The following is a 21183-nucleotide window of genomic DNA, read 5'->3' as shown; positions in this document are numbered from 1 at the left end:
CTAATTTTAGTTGTAAAAAAATATCTTTGCAGTGATTGAAGCAAGAATCATCTGTTTATCCAATATAGAATATTCTAAGATATTTCAAAATGTTTCTCCTCCTGAAGTATGTAGATACTTAATCTGCCTTTATAAGAAGCCTGATGTTGTCATCTTCTGAAACATTCTGCTGCAGTTTGAGTTTGTTATATGCAACTATCTTCCTCCACATGGTGAGTCTTCTCTGGTTTCTTTTAGACATGGATTCTTTTTTCTGTGCTATAAAAGCTGAAAAGCACTATGACTTTTTCCTGCAGAAAGCTCTTTTTCCTTCTATAAATGAACTTTCTGACATATTAATGATAGCCCCTTCTTCCCTTTTTATAATTTCATCTGTAACATAGTGTAGACAGAAAACACATCTTGCAATTTTCTGAGTAGTTAACTTTTACTCGGTTTCTGAACCTTTAAATCTTTTCCAGTAATTGTGATCTTTCTCCGTCTGGTGAGAGAATTTAAAACTCTGCAACAGGACTACTTTTCTGAGTTCATTTTTGCAGATATCTTGCATGCAGTTCCAATTTCCTAAAGAAATGTTGACCTGATTTTATTTTTCATCTGTCCTAGTTTGATTTTTTTGGCAGGAATCCTCCACACATTCTGTAGATATTTCCCACCAGCTCTGGTTGAGAAGGTGTTAGCTTGCTTTTGTGCTATTCTTGTGTCAGAGCCATTTTTTCTCATAAGCAATCCAAGCTACTGCTCAAGATCATGCTCTTCTGAGCACTTGACTGACCTGCCTTGTCTGCCCTTCCTCTTCTGTTCTATTATTGCATGTCAGCTGCTGCCTAGTATTTTCCCCTAGCCTGACTTTCATCCTGCTGGATTCATATGAATATATAGTGCCATCATCAACTGGATGTATTGACTTGAGGAGGGCAGCATCGTTTTGTGCATAGTAAATGAATTGTTCTTGTAAGTACATATAGTCCAGCTTTCTTGCTCACTCTATCTGGCACCATTATTCACAAGTTCAGAATGCACTCCAGGGTTGGCTGGCAGTCATGGAACTAGTGAGATTCTTTCCAGATGTTTGCTCAGGGCAATAGTCCTGATTTCATAGCAACAAAGAGTGATTTTATTTGGATGTTGGCTATTTATGCATGTTCTTGATGCCATAATTCTTATTCCATGTTTGAACAAGAAAGCATATAGCTATCCAATTTCTATGAATTTATTTAGTCTGCTGTATAGAGAAGTAATAGACATGACATTGCCAGTGTTTTTGCTGTGCTAAGTGTACCTAGGCTATCGTTTGCTAGCCCTTCCCTACCTCCCACTGAATTTTCAGTCTTCTGCGTGCTTCCACATGAGGACCAGGCAAGTCAGTGTGGGCACAAGAAACCTAATGTGCAGCCTACAGTGGGGGTACCTCCATCTGCAATAGTCAGTATGGACTAATTTAGTGTCTATGGAGAGAAATGGAGGTTTCTGAGTCATGAGTAATCAGCCATTTTAGAAGTGTATTTTGGTATGGGAATTGAGCTTTGGAAATGTCTGTTTCTTGCCTGTCTAAAAATGACCTCTGGTGACTAGCTCATGGGTGACTGTCATGTGTGTGACTAACGTCAGGGGATTGATCTGTTCTGTTTATTTCCAGGCTTTTCCTTCTTTGCTCATATTTTCCCTGTCTCTTTGAGTGGCCAGTTTCTCACACTGCTTCTGTTTTGAGAAGCTGGACTTGAGCAAAATATCTAATTTTTTTCTAACTATCACTGAGAAAATAAATCACCCAAAATAAATGATCCCAGCCTCAAACAAGATCATGCAAGTAAAACTTCTGTTAGAGAGTTTCTCCTGGAGAACTAGAAGAGCATGGAGACTATTTTCATATGCAACACTGTCCGTATGTAAAAATATTTCTAACTGAGTTGCTCTGACTGTTTCTGGTGTGTTGTACGTGTTCATGGCCTAGAATGTGGCATCAGGGATAAAGCTCCCTTTTTAAAGGTCTAGCTGCTTATCTCAGGAAAAATAGCCATATTAAGTGAAATGTTGCAAACATTACTGGAACTTGAAGGAGTCTGCTTTTGGCAGCTGCTTATTCAAATAGCAGTTGCTGGGACGGGCCAGTGGTGGTGGTTACTGAGATTCTTCTGCGGTAGATGTAGGATGGTGAGTTTATCTTCTCATTAAAAACTGTATCTTGTCACCTTTGCCATAGACCAGGACTTAGTCCTCTGTTTTGGGTTCTGCTTCTGAATTGCTCCTTTGTCAAGGCCTCTGCATGGCACCTTTCAACTGTGCCAAGGTATGAGAACCAATTTGCAGTGAGGATCAGCCCATGCAAACACCATGAGCTGTAATGTGCTTAATTTTCCATTAATCGGTGCAGGTCAAATAACACAAGGTAGCTGCAAAAAGGGCACATACTCATGGTACACTGAAATCCATCTGTCTTGTGAGCTGATGTGTTGGAATGGTCTGGGAGGTGGAAATGCCAAAGATTATTTATCACTGAAGAACCAGGGCAGAGCTTTAAAAAAGGAAAATCTTGGCACCATGCAAACCTCATTTCCTTCCATCACTTGGTATTCAGCCTTAGGTCAAATTAATCTCTATTGAAACCTGCTGTACTTGCCACTAAATTTGTTGTCTCATCTAAAATGTAGCTTTTCTCCCATGAAGGGAGAGGAAAGGAAAGCATTTTAATGCATACCAGGAAGGTCTTTATTGTCTTATTTAGTTATTCAGTGTTAACTTCTGCATCTGTATATAATACTGTGCAAGTGAACTGGTCTGGGGATACCCTTCAGGAGTTTCTTGTCATACCACAAACAACTTTAAGACTCAATCCTGTGGTTATAATTCAAAGTGAATGCCTAAAATAGATGAATAAATAAGTACAAGTTTTTCAAATTAATGGTTTAAGAATACATAGAAGGAGGTTGTCTGCTTCTTAAAGGGTATTTGGTCAAAGACTTTTTCCAAGCTAAACAGACAGAAAATAAGTGTCAATGGTTTATGGGCCAGTTTGGTCCAGTTCTGTGACTAATGGGGCGGGGCACCCACAGATCCATGCCCTGGGAAAGGGGAAGGGGAAAAAAGGGAAAGGGTAGGGAGGTGGACCTAAAAAAACAGAACAGTGGCAATGATCTGAGGAGAAAAACTGATTTACCAAATAAGATATTGGAATGCAGCATGATATAATAATAATACAATATAGTTGGAATTGAAGCTAGTAAATCAAGTAAAGTGAGAGAGTGTCCAGAACCAAAGGCCTTACTGAAAGCTGAAGGTGAAATGGCTAGGCAACCTTCACTGCTGAGATGACCAGCAAAAAGAGAGACGTCTTGGAACTTGCGTGCAGTTTTATCTTTCTGAGTGGAAAACGGGAACACAAAGTCTTTTGGGGTATGGAGTTCTTCTCTTCTGAGAACCAGGTACCCAGAAATTCAGAAGTCTATGAAACTGGAGCATTAACTCTTTAACTCCCAGTGCCTTACACGATGTTATGATGTGGAATACTGATAATAAAAACCATAAAACTGTGTTAGTAAGAAAGGAGAGCCATGAAGCAGACAGGGTGCTCATGGGCTGGGTGGATGTGGTGGGTGGACAGAAGGGCCATGCCAGGTACCATAGGGTTCAATGATTATGTATCCTCCTTATCTTTCTGTCTGAAGTCACCTAAAGGTTGCAAGTTCATTTTAATCTTTCTACCGTCAGCCAGTTTGAGATTTAATAGAAAGAAGGGAAAAAAAAACTCTGTAGTTGGTCTCTGGTTTTCAGCTTGATAGAGAAATGATGTTCCCTGAATGAGACACAGTGGGAGAGAACGAGTAGCTAGGAAGAGATTGTGCCTCATGCCACTGAGCTCTCTGTAGCTACTGCTGTTAAGGAGCTGTGAAAGAAAAAGAAATGCTAGGGGCAAAAGATAAAAGAGAATCTGAAGAAATGGATATAGTTTGCTAATCCTTTGTGCTCGTGGTGAGAATGATTAATCTGTTGCAGAATACAATAGGGTTGCTGGTCCCACTTACTTATGAACAGGAGTTACTGAGGCTATGATCTGTAAAGCATCATGGATCAGTCTGCAAATTGTACATATGGTCACGATAGGGAAGAGAAGTTGTTTCATGTGACTGATGTTTCTGAGTCTGTGTGTACAAGCCCTTGTATGTGTGAAACCATGTTAAATGACATAAGGAATATTGCTGGTGCCAGACTAATGCTAAGGCAGAGTTATAGCGCTGTCCCATTTTACTTCTGGACTGTGGATTTTCAATAATTCTCTATAAAAACAATGTAAATCAGGATGTTCCCTCAGAGAGTTGTTATCTTAATATTGATGCTGAATTCAAAAGGCTATTCTTAGGTTTAGATAAGGAATTTTCTTTCCCTGGTTCCTTTAATAAAAAAAAAAAAAGAAGAAAAAAAAAAGATATGTAATGGGGCAGAGGTTTCTCTACTCGTGGCTTTATTTATTTATTTATTTACTTATTTATTTATTTAAGACTTATCACTGTGATGGGTGACCAGAAAAGGAGAGGAGGTCCAGATAACAGTAGTTTTATAGTACGGTATCTTATCTAGTGACAGTGCCGAAGGAATAAAGCCAGATAGGAAGTCTGATCTCCTGTGGAACACAGATCAGGAAATCTTTTCTAATAATTCTTACCACAAACCCAGCAATGTTGGCTGAAGTCTATAGAAGTGGAACTCATTTTGACACAAAAACTGGAGGGCACCTGCTTCTACTCTTTGTCATAATAGGCCTTATTCACTGGCAGCTTGAGTTATCAGTGCCAGAAGTTTTCTCCGTTTACAGAAAAGATCTGATTCTTTTGTTTTTGTGGAACTAGCTGTATTAAATGTTTGCTGGGGTCTTGCTTTGAGATTCCTTTTGCTAGTTATGCACTGCAGAGGTTTGACTTGGTGGTCTTGTGCAAACACGGTGAGAATTAGCTAGTTGCCTCAGAGTGCAGACACTGCTTTAACTGTTCTTCCCTATCTCCTTTGGTAAATTGTTCTAGGGATCTACTCTGATGTGACTGCTGGATTCTTGTGGTCAAATATACGGGATGTTTCAACATTCAGTGCAAGCATGTATAGTCTCTCTCCCCAGATGCACTTTGTCATCCATCATAGCACAGCCGTAGTCCACATTGTGAGGTTGTGAACCCTTCTAATCAGAACATGGTCCTGCCTCCTATTTGTAAATTCAGTTGCTCCAAATCAAATGCACAACCTTAGCTCAGATGCTATCACTTTGCCATGAAGAATCTAAAGTTTAAATGTTACAAACATGTAAGTTTATTGGCTGTTACGCTTAGCCTGCAATCAACCCTTATTCTGTTAAGCCAGAATTTATTTCAGATAGAATTTATTTGAAGTTCCCTTCAAAACCCTGTTATTTCTCTGTGATTATACAGCAGAGTAGCTATTTCTGAAAGTGTCGTTTATTTCTAAAAAGAAAAAAAAATTCTCAAAGTTGCAGGAATACAACTTAGACGTGAATTGATTATGAATCAATTGTATGCGATAAACTAAGTGGAGGATGGTGTATGTAGTGTGAAACAGAGTACATGTGAAGTGAACCTATGTCTGAGACATTGTGGAATTGCGTTAGAATTTGGTTGCTGCACCAGAATGGCACAGAACAATTATTAGACTGAAAATCTGGCTTTCAAGAAGTTCTGCTTCAGTATTCTGAATGTTTAACTACTTGAGCAGATTGATTCCAAGCCGGTCTCAAAATGTAGACCTTGCTCGTTCTGTATCATATTCTTTCTTACACTGGAGAAGGATGTAATCCTCACCATAAGTACGAATCACAGCATGATGGTTAAGTATAGAGTCACTATCTACCATGTCATAAGAATGTTAACTAATCTCATTTATCTTTCATTCTAACTAATGATAGGAATTTACATGTCATCCATCACCTGCTTCCTGTTGGGCTGAAAAAGCTGGGGGCCTGCCAGGTTCCTCAAACAGCAGCCAAAGTGAATGTGTTGAAACAGAATTAGGAAGCGCAAAAATGTCTGAAAATGTTTTGGAAGAGCCAACCTTTTTTTAGTCTCAGTAGTGTGGTTAGGTTAAATATGAGAGGAGGAGATTGTCTTATTAGCCATCCCTGACAATGAGGCTGATAGATAACTGTGCAGTAGAATCCTTTCCTATTCTTTAATCTGAACAAATTTTAATCCTTTATGGAGCAGCACCCTTTCCTTTTCTTGCTCAAAGTTTATACTTCTCTTTCTCTGTCTTTCAGCTGTACAGCTCTACTGACTTTGGAAGAAAATGGCAGCTCATGCATGAGAGGGTCACTCCAAGCAGGTTTTACTGGTGAGTTTTGCCTTCTGACTTGTCAGAAGAGAGGTGAATGGTCATAGAGATGTCATAAAATGTCATAGAGAGGTGAATGGTACTTAATTTGAAGAGGTTGATTGTTTTCCAGGACACTAAATATGCTCTTGATTTTGGTCATGATTAACTTTGTATGCTCATTCCATAGTATGCATCTTGCATATCTAAGGTGAATGTCTCCATGCTTTTACCTCTTTCTTGTCCAGTATCAGTCTTTTGATAATCACAGATCTCCTTTTTTTTTTCATGTAGCTGCTTACAGTAACAGTAGAACTGCCCCAGTACTTCAGTTGCAAATCTGTGATCATTAGATTGTCTCTTTTTCCACTCTTCTGAGAGCTCATTTAACCTGCAGCACAATCTTTGCACAGATCCAGTCACTCTGACCAGTCTCCTTATGCAAGCTGTTGGGAGAAGGAATGACTCAGACTCTGCTTTGAATCACCCTCTGGGGAGCCAGTTTCTTTCTACTGACTCGAGAGAGCCCAGGATGTGCAAAGTGTTTGCTAAGAATTTGCTTTGTGGCTATCTTTCTTTCCTCTTCCCAACTGTTAGTATCCAAAATTGGAAGTGTTTTAAAAACGGAAGATGAAATATACGTAGTTCCTATCTCCAGGCTCCTCCATTTCAGATGCTGCTTTTCCAAACTTCCCCACCACTTGAAGGCTCAATAATTGACTTTAGAGAGAGAAAAGAATCCAATGGTATTCTTCTATAGCTGAATCTAGGATGTGGGGCTTGAATCAGCCTTAAATTCATAGTACATGCTAGGTAATACAGTGTATGTGAGTATGTGAAAGTGCTGATTTATGGTATCTGTGAATAGTTAAATAAGTTCCTTGTCCTTAAAGCCAAAAAGATGTGATTATTAAGGAACCAGAGGCCCTTATTTTGAAAGAGTCAGTAATAAAAAGGACTTGGGTGATTTAAGTGTCGATTCCTTATTGCAAAGAACAATGTAAATATTTTAGAGTCAAATCTGCATTCTTGCTCATCATTAAGAATGCCTGGAATCCACTCCAAAATGTCCACAGACAGAATTTGCAGTATTTCCGCACCTTGCAATGGAGAAAGACATCTCTCAGGTTTTTCAAATTATCTAGGTGAGTTTCCCACATTTAAAAGGTGGCTTTTTCATAGCATGTCTGATTTATCTTAGTGTACCTTTGGATTTTGGACAGTGAAAGGAGATGTTTGAATGCATAGGAAAGGAAGTTGTAAGGAATGTAAGTCCCACAGACTTGCAAAATATATCAAAGACTGATACTCTTTTCTGACCGTTCTCACTGTTGTCATTTTGGTAATGAAGGAAAGGTGGTTATATCCTCCTGGTTCTGGTGACAGGCAGTTACCTGACCTATCAAAAATCATTAGATTTCATCATTCATGCCTAGGGGCACTTGACACAGATGAGCATAGAACTTCTCCAGGTGTATACTTCTGTGGAATAAAATAGCTGGTCCTATGGCATAGATGTACCCTACCCTTCAAATAGATCAGCTGAGCTTAGAGGAGTGACTTTCTTGGTGGAAAATGTGCAAGGGCTGACCTGACCTGTGAATAAAACAGTCTCTTCCTAAAGGTGATACTGTGATGTTGTTAGGTTGGTTGTTTTGTTTTGTTTTGTTTTATTTTTGGTTTTTGTGGGTTTTTTTGTTTGTTTTCCTTAATAATAACGGTTAATGGCTTATCTCTGTCCATTTGACACCTAAAGCTGTAGATTTCTCTACAGTTTGCTTTACTTTTATTGCAGTCTCTTCACTGTGTAGTTAAAATGCTCTTTTTTATCACTGCATTGGAAAAAAAGAAAGTTCTGTTTCAATTATCTCTTTCTCTTAGAAAACATAAAAGTCTTCTGTTGTTAAAACTGATATGGCATAGATCTAGAAATCTTTATTCCACTCAGAAACAGTAGAATCCCATTGACAATACACTTTCCAAGAGAGTGAATTAGGTTTTTCCCAGAGTGAGACAGATTTGAACCAACTCGTAGTGCAGGGGTCAGAAAGTTGAAACTTTGGAACGTAATAACTTCCCTTAGCTGTCTGATTTTTTTCTTTTGTCCTTTCTTTTTAAAGCTGCAAACTGTGTTGAGCTTACTTCTTACAAGCTCTAGCATGTAAGAAGTGTACCAAAAAAGAAATGCAAGAACACTTTCAAAAATTTGATGATTTCTTTTTTATTAGATTATGGAAGAAGGAGAAAGGAGACGTAGTTGTAAGTTTCAGAGCCACTACTCAGTGCCCTTCATCAACCTATAATCTACTTATCAGACATATTCATTAAAATTTCCAGGAAAGGTGAATTAATGACGGGAAGGTACCAAAATCAGTGGTCAGTTGCTTACTTGTGGTGTTCCGTGTTTACTTACTAGGAGGAGGTCATGTAAATCTTCTCCATCAAATGGGTTTATCATCTGATTTAAATGCAGTTGGTCTTGTCTAAGGCAGCCTCTGTCTACTGTTTTTTCCTTCAAAACATGATTTTCATCTCTCAGACAGCATGAATAAGTTTGTGAAGACTGTAATCCTCACCTGGTTCAAGGATCAGTCAACCTGATAGGGAGAGGTCGTATTTTTCTCTCTGAGACTTTTCCAAATAATTATACCTTCTCTGAGAGAGCTCAAATAGAGAGACTTTAAGGCCAGAAGGAAATTACAATGGTATCAGAACTGTTGAGGATGGAATGTGAATTTTCACTCAGACCAGTGAGCAAGAGCACACTGGTAGTCATGGACGCAAGTTATCCTGTGCGTTTTGCTGTGTCTCTGTCAGACTGCACCTGCAGTGTCTCTATGCTGGTCACAAGCAAAGTCCTAAGCTGTAATTTTGGCCTGTGGCTTTTTATTCTGGCTCTTGCTTTTGACTTTTCCCTTAGTCTCAGACTTTAGTGCTGATCACTGCTTTCTCATTCCATATGGGTATCACATGTACCGCAGCTTGTGGGATGTTTCTCACCGCTTCCTGCATCCAGCTCTGAGTTTGTCCATATGCTGAGATTCTTATCTGGGCCGCTTGAAGTTATAAAAACTAGGATTTGAGTTCTCTACTTCTGTAGTAATGATTCATTTGTTAGCTACACCCACTGATGGCAGTGGCACAGCTTGAACAGCATGTGTTACTTGATATGATTACAGGCATCCAAATTTGGTTCCCACGTGCCTTGGCCTCAAATATTTTAATAATTTAGGATCCTGTAAGGCTGGAAATAGGAGCTTACACTAATGTGATTCAGAAATTCCCAAATCCTTCATCACACAATGAAATGACACAAGATAAAGAACTCTGCACTCGTGCTGTTTCCAGTTAGAGGCATACTCAGTGTTCTTTTTTAGACGTATTTCTTCAGTTGCCTCTGGGCCCTACTTTTTTCTCATACTGTAATGTAGACACTTGTGCTGACATGTGTAATGTTATAAAAAGTACAGTCGGTATTTTGTACTGTAGGAACTCTGAGGAATTTTCTTGACTGCAAAACACGTGGTGTGTTCTGTACTGACTGATTGTGTCTCTGTTCAGATAAGGACAATCAAGTCCTTTGAGTTCTCAAGTTGCATTGCTGCCTTTGTCTCTCCCTTTGGTGGGGCAGTAGGACTAACCAGATGCAAGACAACTGGATTAATGGAGCATTTACCAAGCCTTGTTGTGTACTTAATTGGACCATGGCTTTTTCATGTCCTGTTGGGTGACTCAAGATTCCTTTGCCTTATTACTCCTTAGGTAAGTTTGAGATCAGATACGGTATCTTTTCCTTGCTGGCTATAATGGTTGAAGTACTCAAATACGGTCACATCAAGTGCTGCATCATTGCATATCCATGCATTAATTGTAAATACTCGATGACATTACAGAGTTAACAGATACATCAGTGGTTATAAAGTCCTTTTACTGTCTTATGATTTTATTCTTTAAAATGCAGAGTTCCCCAGGGTGACCTGTGATTCTGACTAGTCAGCTAAATAGCTTTTGATATCATATGCCATTCACCTGCCTTTGGAGGCCCTGCCTATATTTGCTGAGCAGATACAGTGACCACCATACTGTGTGGATGTTGTCCTGTCCTGCCACTGGCTGCTTATTAATGAGGCCTCTGGTTGTTCTGATACCTGTGAGTGCCAGCCCCAGTTGTTTTGAACTCCAGGGATTAGAAACTAGGAAAGAGATTGTGCTTCAACTTGGATTGTATTTTGGAGTTGTGAGTTTTCTGTCACAGTTGTTTGAGGAATAAACCAGCAAGTTGTCTCTTGAAGGCAAGGTTTTTGGTCCTTTTCACTGTGCTTTGAATAGAAACAATGCTATTAGCCGGTGTATTTTTATGTGTTTGCAGCTCGAATTTTGTGGAGACTATGGCAGAGGCTAATGTGAATATCTAAGAGCACAGAAGCAGAAGATAAGGAAGTTGTATCAGTGCTTCAAAAGGTTACAGATGGGCAGTGGTTTGTATCTTTTTATCCCTGAACTCTGTGGGAGCACTAATATTTTCTAATCCCAGTGCTAATTTAGTTTCACATAGACTGTTTCAGGGGCAATTCCAGAAGTGATCATTGGATACAGCTAGGGTTAGCTTTACTTCACTTGTTTTCCAGTGATTAAATGGTTAGTCAAATATGTGCCTGCTCCCCTGTAAATCCCACTAATCATTAACTACCAGATGGTGTCATTGCACAGTGCTTGGGGAACATCTCTGAATTTTTACAGCCAAATTTAATGTAAAGAAAGTACAGTTTTGTAATGTCAAATTCACTATTAAGTAATTCTGCATTAGTGTTTTTTGGAGTTAAAACAATACTGGACTTGGAGCTATGAATAAAAAATGAATAAATCCAGTTCAGCAGCCGTGGCTACCACTGCCTGTAGCCTCATGGAGGCGTATACACAGTGCTTATACACATAGACTACACCTTGAGGACTGAACTGGGACCTGTCACTCCTTTAAGCTGCTGTGGGTTAATGACTCATCTGCCTGTGTTAAAGGACTCATTTACCGTGTCCTGTGGGTAGGAACACCTGGGAAAGATTTTCATCCCAGGGGGTGATGCTTACATAAATCTGGACTATGTTATTCAAGCCACCATTACCACTAAATTCACTGGGTAGGATAATTTTACAATTCTAGTCTCAAGCTCTTGAGTAAGAGAGACCTTCTTATGAGGTCTTGGCATATATTGAAAGATTTCTTACAGAGGCACATTACTTAATTAAAGATCACAACACTATGGTAATAGTAAGAGCAATTTTATTTTCATCTTCATTCAAAAGATGAACAAATGGGGAAACTGTAAGGATAGTGATTTTCTTTTCATTTGCTGTGCTACAGTTAGTGCAGTTGGCAATATAGATATTTAATGTTTCCAAATATGAGATTGTAGCTGACTAGTTTGTGATTATGCAGTATGACAGTGGCAGAGATAGAAAGGAAACTTGGATATAAGAGTTGGATGTATTTTATTGGCTGAAACATGTTGTGGCTTTTTTGTTTGTTTTAAGTTTCAAATACCAATATTTTAGGAATCTGATTAAATACTTGTAAAAGATTTGTCAGAAACAAACACCAACAAAAAGAACCCTCCTTAAGTGGATGACTTTTTTGCATGCTTTTTGAAGTGAGTTCTAAATTTGAAATTAAATCTTATTTCAGTATATAAATGACCTTTTTAAAGTGAAGTAGAGAGGTAGTGCAATCTGAAACAAAGTGTCTGGATAGAGGGGTCTTGACTCCTGTTCAACACCTGTGTTTTGTAATGCAGAGCAGATATTGGCTCCTGATATCCAAACTAGATGTTTGGGACACTCATAAATCACTTCTTCATCACTGTGATTTTTAGCTTACCAGAGTGACTAGCATGGCTTGGAAAACCTTTGGAAGTTTTATATGTTGCTTTCTTCTATGATTGTATCTTCCCTGAAACTTAGTAATATCCTATTTCTTTCACCATAGATTGCTATGTATTCTTCCAGGGACCTTGTGATAGATTTAATACGGGGTTAAGAGAGCCTAAAATCCTAAATTACCTGATGAAAATGAAAATTCTTTGGGTTCCGTTTTTGGAAAATCCCACAGGACTGTTCTACAAACACCCCGTGACCCCACCTGTTCAAATGACTTCAGTTTACAAGGACATTTGATACAGTTTGTCTCTCGCGTTATGAATTGTAGCTCTAAACAGTGGCTGATACTTTGGAAGAACTTGTAAATGATATTCATTGCCTGATGTTTATTTATTTATTTATTTGGTGGTGCTCCTCTCCTTGCTTCTTGCTTTCCTTGCGAAATAGATGCTTGACTTTTGGATGCAGTCTCATGGATGCTGTGCTGGCTGGCTCCCTGGGCTCAAAGCTGCTATATTAAGAAAGAAAGATAGAGAGAAGCATGCTGACTGTAAGGAATGTGTGTGATTGTGAAATACTTGTAAAACCCATGAATTACGTAAGAAATGAACCAAAATAAGAGAGCCACGTGATATCAGATTTAGAGTTCTGTGTAGCACTTCTGGAATACTGGCACTGATGCAGAATGAGCTTTTTCAAAGGTGGTGTCATAATCTCTAAGAGAAAAGTTTTTTGAATAAATTACTTTTGAGGAAGTTTTTTATTCTTAATCTCCATTTTCTTTAGAGAGATGGTACAAACTGGAGAAGGAGGGACTACCCAAATACTATTTGGGTTTTAAAATGTGACCTGTTGTAACTTTAGTATGATTTGTGTTTTTCTTTATTTTAATTTTTGTTTTTAATATATATTACTATAATGCATCTGGCAGTGTCTTTTTTTATTTTAAGACTCAAAAAGGAAAGGCTGAAATATTTCTGTTCATTTGTTTTAAATTTGCTACCTACTATAAAATGTCACACTTTGTTCTACACAGTTTAGGCTTTCTGCCATCTAAAGGCCTCATGATTCGGTCTCTCTCAAGTTTCTTCTTGTCCCCAGGGGCCAGTGTCTTCTCTTATTTCCCCATTCTAAATCAAATCCCCCACTGTCTCATGACTAACTGTCCATGACTGGAGCAGACCAGAGAAACCACCTTGCAAAAAAAGTCTAAGGATGGATTGGTTCAATGCCTTTCCCAATTAAGGCATATCTTTGTGCTGGATCCTAGTACTGTGTCATTCCAGACTATGTATGGTGGAAGGATCTATTTCTTTCTAGTACAACAGGGCACCAAATAAGATGTGATGAGAGCCTCATGGTCCACATTGGAAGCCTAAATGCTGTGAGGCAGACTATTCTGGACTGCATGGGCCGACTTTGTTCTGCCTTTTCCTAATGCATGTGAACTCAAACACAAATTAATTTCAGCCTGTCAGTAACAGTCCCAGAGTAATTCTGTGTGATACTTTGTAGGAAGCGATGATGAAAGCCAGCTCCCTCTAATTATTGTATTGAATAATTCATCTCCCTGAGGCATATGGGGATCTCCCATACTGTCATGGCTTGGCAAAGCAAATCGAAAGCTAGGCTGCCAGACTGATGGTATTATCATATTTTGTGCTCTTTGGCTAGTGAGGAATATTCTCCTAATTTTTCATGTGTGATTTGGCTTAGGTTTTGTCCTTTGGCTCATACCAAGCTAATCTCTTTGTTTCTGGGCAAATGGGCTGGTTTTCATTGTAGGAGGGATCCCTCTTGCTTTCAGATGACTGGCCGAGAAATCTGTGGGGTTTGTTTTTAAAACCACCACTGTTATAAGAAGATTTGGAATGATCTTTTTACCTGCTTTGATTATGGACATAAATTTTCATGCATTCAATTCAGCAGAAAAACATCTGCTGACAGTAGAGAGCTGAGCAGCGTTCCTGGATATAGCCTCCCCACTGCCTTTGGCCTCATCCCGGATGTCCCACTTAGATTTCCAGAGACACGCTTTGGTGTGAGTTCTTACATCTCCTGCCTCTTTGCAGCAGCTGAGGCTGGAAGCATTCTTACATTGGAGAAGGATGTAACATAATGGAAAATTTATTCTCAATAAGTGCATCACATTCATATGGGCCATTTCTGCTTAAAACTAGAATTTCAGTCGTATCTCAAAGCTCCTCAGGTAATTTTCTCAAAAAAGAATCAGAAGAGACCCAGATAAATTCCAGTTCATATCCCTGAACTGACTTCAGCCTCTCAACCTTTGGAAGCTTGCCTGCCATTAAGTTGAACAAAAACAGTTGTTTTATTTAACAGAAGGAGCTGAACTCATGCTGTGCAGAAAGAACAGTCTTATCATGGCAAAACAGACAAGATGTTTCCGCATTCATTTAAATGTGAACCATTTATGTTGCTCAATAACATCCATTACAGATAAGGAGATCCCCCTTTATGCCTTCTGCCTGTTGGAAATTAACAAACCCTCTTAAAATGACAATTCATCGGCAGTTATATGAGGCAGAATTCGTTCTCGGCAAGAGAAGAGATTGAAACTCCCATCCTTTCGTTCCTTGGCATTCCCCTGAGCCTCCTCTGTAGAATGAGATGAGTTTAATTTTGCTATTGTTCAGCATAACAAGCACGAAGCTACATCAGAACGTAAGAGTGGGAAGGAGTATCTTATTAGCTACGCCACAGGTTCTTTTAAATAACGTTGATTCAGTAACTTGTCTCTTGCTGATCATATATAGAATAAGGATGAGAAGGCAGTGAGTGAGGCTGTTATACTTGCATATTTGTAGCAAGCTAATTGGAAAAGGAGATAGCAGTGGTTATTGTAGCTCTGTAATTATCTTATGGATAATTGTCCTCCACTGGGCAGAAGGCAATAAAATCAGATTGTATATACATCTTCATGTTTAGTGAAATATCAGAATTTTTGTGGCTGAGTTTCAGAGTAAGGTACTAATCTATGACTACTGGATAAGACTTGAGGAAATAATAAATAAAACCAGCAGTCTTCAGAACTGATTGCAGTAGATCTGTGTTTTCTCCCATAGGATAACTGCTCACTTTTTATTGGAGAGAGAAGAAAAAAAAAAAAAAAAAGACTAACAAACCAGAAACCCTGCCAGGTCTTTGGCCAAAGTGTGTGGAAAGTCTTGGGCTTTGCTCACAGTGCTTTTGGTATTCAGGTTTTGATTGAGGAAAGGAGACATGTTCCACTATAATATTGATTTCAGGGGACAATCTGTAATAGTGTATCCCTAAACCTATTTCTAGATCTTTCTCTAGAATTCTTTTTCTTTCTACAAATCATTAGATTTGAACAATGCATTGACACTTCAGAATTTGCCCTGAAGCTAGAAAACAGCAGGATATTACATTTCATTTGGCCTTGTACTTTTCTTTCCTCTTATTGCTCATCCTTAACAACAGATTAAGAACTAGACAAAGAAAAGCTCTTTGTTCACTTACAGCGTGGCCATACATCTTCACTTCTTGACTTTTAGGCAGTACATACTCCTATTGTAGCACTCTGCAGTGAGCTTTCCTACTTGAAATGGGGAGAATGCTATGGGGATGGTGATACTTTGGAACTCAATTGTTCAGAAGAGCTGGGAGTGCATTTTATACTCAGCCTGCCAGGATGTTGGACATCCATCCAAGTTGAAAGCAAAGGAACCCACAAAAGCTTCATGATTTCATAGATCTCTCCTGCTACAATTTCATTCTACCACTGATGGACAGACGTGCAAGTAGCCCTGCCCTTTTTATTATTCTTCTCTCCATGCTGTATCTGAGGATGCCTGTGTTCTTAATGCAAACTTATCTTGCCAGGGGATACTGGGTTGCCTACAGACAACAGTGTACAGACCTCCTGTCACGTTTGCTTTTACACATCATAGCCACATAGGCACACTGTTTCTATAGAAGGAGCTTGCCTTTGCATATGTGACTGCTGCCAGAATGCTTTTTGCTTTCTCCTTCTTTGTCCTGTCTTCCACTGTTGTTGATGTTGGGACAAATGTGTATCTCACTCTTAGCAGCTGAATGTGATTTTTTGGGGGGCAAATAGACATATTGACACAGTTAAGTTTGCTGCTCTTGAACAAAGTATTTTTTCTCCTCCTGCTCCACATCTCATCTTCTTCTCTGCTTTTCCTGGCTGATTTGTAAAAGTCAAAGAATTAAATAAGCTATTTGTTCTCTTCAGGCTTGTGTTTGAAATACAGCACAACAATGTTCAGAAAAGGTTTGCTGTGCAAATCTGTTTTTTCACAATGCTTTTCTCCAAAATGCATAAGCTGAACAACAGATTTATTTCTAGAATGTTAGGTGTTATCCCATGTTTATTCTTTGCAATATTCTGCATCAGAGAATATGAAGACTCATCCTTCCTTAATTAATACAATGTACAATGCCCATAGGCATATGGCGCTCATCAGCATATCTTATACATTCTGCCTGTGCCAAGTTTCATACTGGCATCCCCTCTTTGGACAATTTAAGTTTTATTTTTATTCATCTAATGCTGCATTCATTTATTAAATGATGCGCTCACACTGAAGCATTTCAGAAGCACTGTGTTCTGCCTTGGACTCTGTTAATAGCAGAATCACTGAGCCTTAGTATTTTAGGCATGTCATATTTGCAGTTAGGAAATGTTCATACAAATGAGGGGAATTAAACACATAGTGAACTGAGAATCCTTATTCTTGTGTAAAACATTTGCTTGAGCAGATTGCATTTAGGATACTTTTGATAGGAGGCAAACTGAGAGCAATGAGTCTTCTAAGCATTCCTTTCCATGGAGAGAAACAGTAACTCGAGCAAAATCCTTCACTTCAGGCCTGGCTGATGGTTTCATTGAACATGAGCTTTGCTTTTCTAAATTGAATGTAAACATGGTTGATTCATGTTTTCTGAAAAACCAAAGCAGTAATCAATAATGTTTCCCAATCTGCATGACATGCATGCAGAAAGGAAGATAGCCAAGCACTGAGCAAACATTATTTAACTGGACTTCATAATGTAGTAGGCACTAAACTCATTTTAAACCAAATGCAAAGTAAGAGCTGAAAGGCACTCAGTAATGTCAGTGATCAGTCTGGGTACAGAGACTGTGCTGGAGTTTCACAAATTTGTACATAGTGCAGCTGGCTGGAAAATATAATTCCCCTGATCATATATATATATATACACACACACACAAATACATATATATTTTTTTCCCCAAAAGCTGCAAACAACATCCCCCCTCACTTAGATTTTGATCACTGAAATGGCTTTTGTACAAGTTTTTTTCTGTATTTTTATTTTTCCCCTTTCTGTGCTATTTTCTGTGCTCTTTTCTCTATTCCAAAACAAAAAGGATGGTGAGAAAGAAGACACAACTGAAATGTGTCCTTTTTAATGTTTCAAAAATTGATTTTCTTTCCTCAAAGGACTTAAAATCTAAAATACTGGGGAGTTCTGCAATAAACGCCCCACCCTTCTGCATGCAAAACAGAATCAAATCATCACCTCCTTTTGTTGGGAAGTGTTTCAAACATGTCTGCCATTAATTTCGCAGACCTCTGATCCCAGGCAGATCCACTCTCTACTTTCTCTGAACACTTTTCTCAGAGCATCGCTGTCTGTATTAGATGTGCATGGAGTAGGACAGATGGTATATTGTGTACTGAAGCTTTGAGATCTTTGAGATGATAACATCTTAAGTCAGTGAGCAGTTGCTGCTTTACTTCCACCATATCTGCTTTTACATACCCTGGTTCAGGTGTATGCTGATGAGTCAGGAGCAGAGGAACAGCAAGCTGCATGGGAGAGCTGATTTAGTCTGTAAGTTAGCAGCAGGACTGTGACTACACCTGGGAGCACACCCGCTACGAGTGCTGCCTTGACATAGCTGACAGATCAGCTCCCTGCATGAGCCTCAGTCCCCAGGAGAAGTTATTTCTGGCACCGCTGGGAAATTAAGATGCCACCTCTGGCATATGTTCTGCCGGTGCTGCTGGAGCTTTCAAACCTTGACAGGGCTGCGAGTAAGGTTCTTCACCCTTCTGCCCACGCATTTTTTCATGATTGTACCACAAACTTCAGTTATATTTATTGGGATTCATAGTGTAGGCAAGCTGAGAAATGCCAGAGGATTTGAAAGAGCTAAGACCTATTAGCTAGATGAGAATTAGGAATATTTGCACTTTCTTAGGTTTTGGTATTAGCATACAGAGTAAAGAAAAATGTGATCCAGCAGTGGCTTTGTTCAGTTGATTAAGATCCTTTAAAAGTATTCTCAGGTTCAGTGACATTTCTTTTGAGTTTCTGTTAATTTTTGTGAAATAAAGAGTCACCTTCTTTTATGCAATGAGAAGAGGGAAAAAGTTTGTGTGCAGGAAAGCTTTCTGTTTTGTGTGACTTCTCTACTGATCTGCAAGGGGGTTGAGTTTAAATATCAGCCTGTTCCTCAGTGAAAAGATTGGCTTGGACCTCTTTCCTCCTGCTGAACTGTTATGTCTGTGAAACTTGTAGCAACTTCTTCATTTTAGGATCTATAATCCATTATGAGTTGGCAGAAAACTGGTTTAGCTGTCCAGCAGGTAGTGGGATGCAGGTAATCAGCTGCATGTATGCACATGTGAACACACAAGCAGGGACTGTAAAGTTTTGTTTCCTTTGATATAGCGGACAGAATACCTCCTCAAGATGAACTAGGACATTGTCTCTGCTGAAAAGAAGTTAGCTGAGAAAAGACACTTGGCAATTGTTATTTTTTTATTTTTTGCCTTATCTAGCAAGCTAAGCCTCACAATATAGTTTTACTGATATCCAGAACTGTAGCATCGCAGAAATTAGCTCTGGAGAAGATGTAAGAAGATCCAAGGACCTGCGTCAGACATTTTCTTACAGTATCTTCCTGCCAAGCTTTTTTTCCAAAGCTTTGTTTCAAATGTGCTGTGCATAGAGGTATTTTGTATGGATAGAATACCATAACTCTTCAGAGCCTTTTCACATCCTAACCCATCCAGCAGTGTCTTCCCTGTTCAGCCTCAGAGAATAACGCTGTATTTATGTGTTTAATAAATGCATTCTTTCTTCAACTGTATGCATAGTTTCCCCAACTGTTTTTGTTTATTTCATGTTGTCAGCCTGTGTGTGTGTAGTTGTTGTGTGCATTGGCTGTTCCTTATGCACAGTCAATACCTGCTGGATCTAATTCTAGGCTTCACTCCAATAAATAGTGGGGAAACACACAGAATCCTCTTGATCATCTGAAGACAACCCCAGTTATTGATGCTGAGGGAAATCTCATGTCACTTATTGATGCCTCAGCAACATTATGGAGAAGGCAATCAGCTGGCCTATGTTGAAAGGGCACTTACAATTTGGCAATAGCGCTAAATGTTAGAAGATCCACATCAGCTGTACAGTAATGGTCTGTGTCAGTTTCTGCTCTCACCTGCCCTTTTTGTTGCTTGGATGAGTTTGATCACAAGTGCTGCTTGCCTGGCACTATCCACAAGTATCCAGCACTTCTGGAGCAGGATACAATTAAAATTGCAACAGGCTAATTGGCAACATCCACTAATTTGACTGCAGTTGCCTAAAGCAAAAGGATGTGTTTTTCCTCCTTTGCATATTATTACACAATAAATGTATTTTGTTCTTTCCTATTTCCAGTCCTGATGCACACTAACCTGCTAAGCAGTCTCCATATGTTTCCTCTGTTTTTGGATATGAGCAGTCACAGGTACCTTTCATCTGACATTCCAATCTCCAAAAAAGTCTCCAGGTTGTCATCTTGGGGAAATTTCAGCCCATTTTAAAAGTTTTGTTTTTGTTTTCAAAGCCAGAGCTGCTGAATGCTGTCTTGACTGGTTCAGAACAATGCAAACTCCTGTGCCATGTGCTCAGTCTAGCAGTTTCCAGACCAAGTTTGAATGTCTGAACCCTGTGACCTGTTTTTTTGATCATCTTATAAGTCCTTGACTCAAACATTACTGGGTTCTAGTGCTAGCTCTCTTCCACCCCACATACGAATGGGTCCAGGAGATGGAGGAGCAGAGTCTCTCTTATTCTCTGTTTATTGGTTTAGGGAACTGCAGGCAGTTTGAATTGCTCAGCATTTTTGATCTAAGATACGAGAATAGTTAAATCTCCATCATTAATACCTGATGTCTGAAAACTGGGTAGAAAAATTTGACTTGTTTCAGGGAGAGGCAATGGAGTTGATACCGTCAGTGAGTTGAGATGTTCAGTATGGCAGGGAACCCAGACTGAGAGTCTGTGTATTACTTTTTTCTTTTTCTTTGTATTTTTAATTTTGAACTACACGGTGTCTTATAGGAATAGCTACTTGCAATGCAAAGTACTGTGTTTTCCTTGTCCTTCTTGCTTGCTCTCCCTCCAGGTCAGAGAAGAAATATTATCAGAACAGCATAATAAATGTGCATCTGTGCACAGTGCTTTCCCCTCAAGATACAGTTAAAGATCTCGTGAGGGTCTTGTCTGTCCTTCACCTTTCAAGAACCTTTCAGAGTCTTCTCCTGGAGCAAAGAGAGTAAAGATCTTGTGAAAATTAAGAATTACTATGAAAGCAGAAAAGAAAAGCAACAGAAGATAGAGACCATGTAACACTGCATCCTTCCTAATGGGATTCAGAGGTAGTTTGAATTTTTAATTGGCCAATGATCCCATGTCAGCTGCAACATTAGCTGCAGGCTCCCCATTTCAAAAACTGCCTTTGCAGCAGTTAGGGAACATGTCAGCAGGAAAAAAATGACCTTTCCTGTCGCTTCTGGCTGCATCCTCTTTTCTCAGCGTTTTTTCATCTGAGTGGTGATAAATGAATAGAGATGGTGGAGGATGTTGATTTAGCATCATTTGTCACAGTGCGAGAGCCTTTTTTTGTTTGTTTGTTTCAGCCCAGTGCCATCCAGAGCAGCAGCATACATGGTGCATTTTGTGGAGCTTGGT

At 39.2% G+C, this 21183-nt stretch overlaps 2 protein-coding genes across 2 annotated transcripts in view; one reads left to right on the top strand and one right to left on the bottom strand.

The window, feature by feature from the left end:
• Positions 1–21183, bottom strand: part of ITPRIP (inositol 1,4,5-trisphosphate receptor interacting protein) — a 434606-nt gene that overhangs the window by 321881 nt on the left and 91542 nt on the right. The window lies entirely within an intron of this gene.
• The window catches only part of SORCS3 (sortilin related VPS10 domain containing receptor 3), a 263753-nt gene that overhangs the window by 155389 nt on the left and 87181 nt on the right, over positions 1–21183 (top strand). Inside the window, exon 5 of the mRNA XM_065746766.1 lies at positions 6257–6330. Coding sequence (XP_065602838.1) covers positions 6257–6330 — 74 coding nt within the window. The remainder of the gene's footprint in view (positions 1–6256; positions 6331–21183) is intronic.

This window comes from Cyrtonyx montezumae, unplaced genomic scaffold (genome assembly GCF_038088225.1).
Source record: "Cyrtonyx montezumae isolate F1298 unplaced genomic scaffold, pur_monq_1.0 scaffold_4, whole genome shotgun sequence".
NCBI classification, from domain to species: Eukaryota; Metazoa; Chordata; class Aves; order Galliformes; family Odontophoridae; genus Cyrtonyx; species Cyrtonyx montezumae.
Note: the sequence above shows the minus strand (reverse complement) of the source record. Positions and strands in the feature narration are given on the sequence as shown.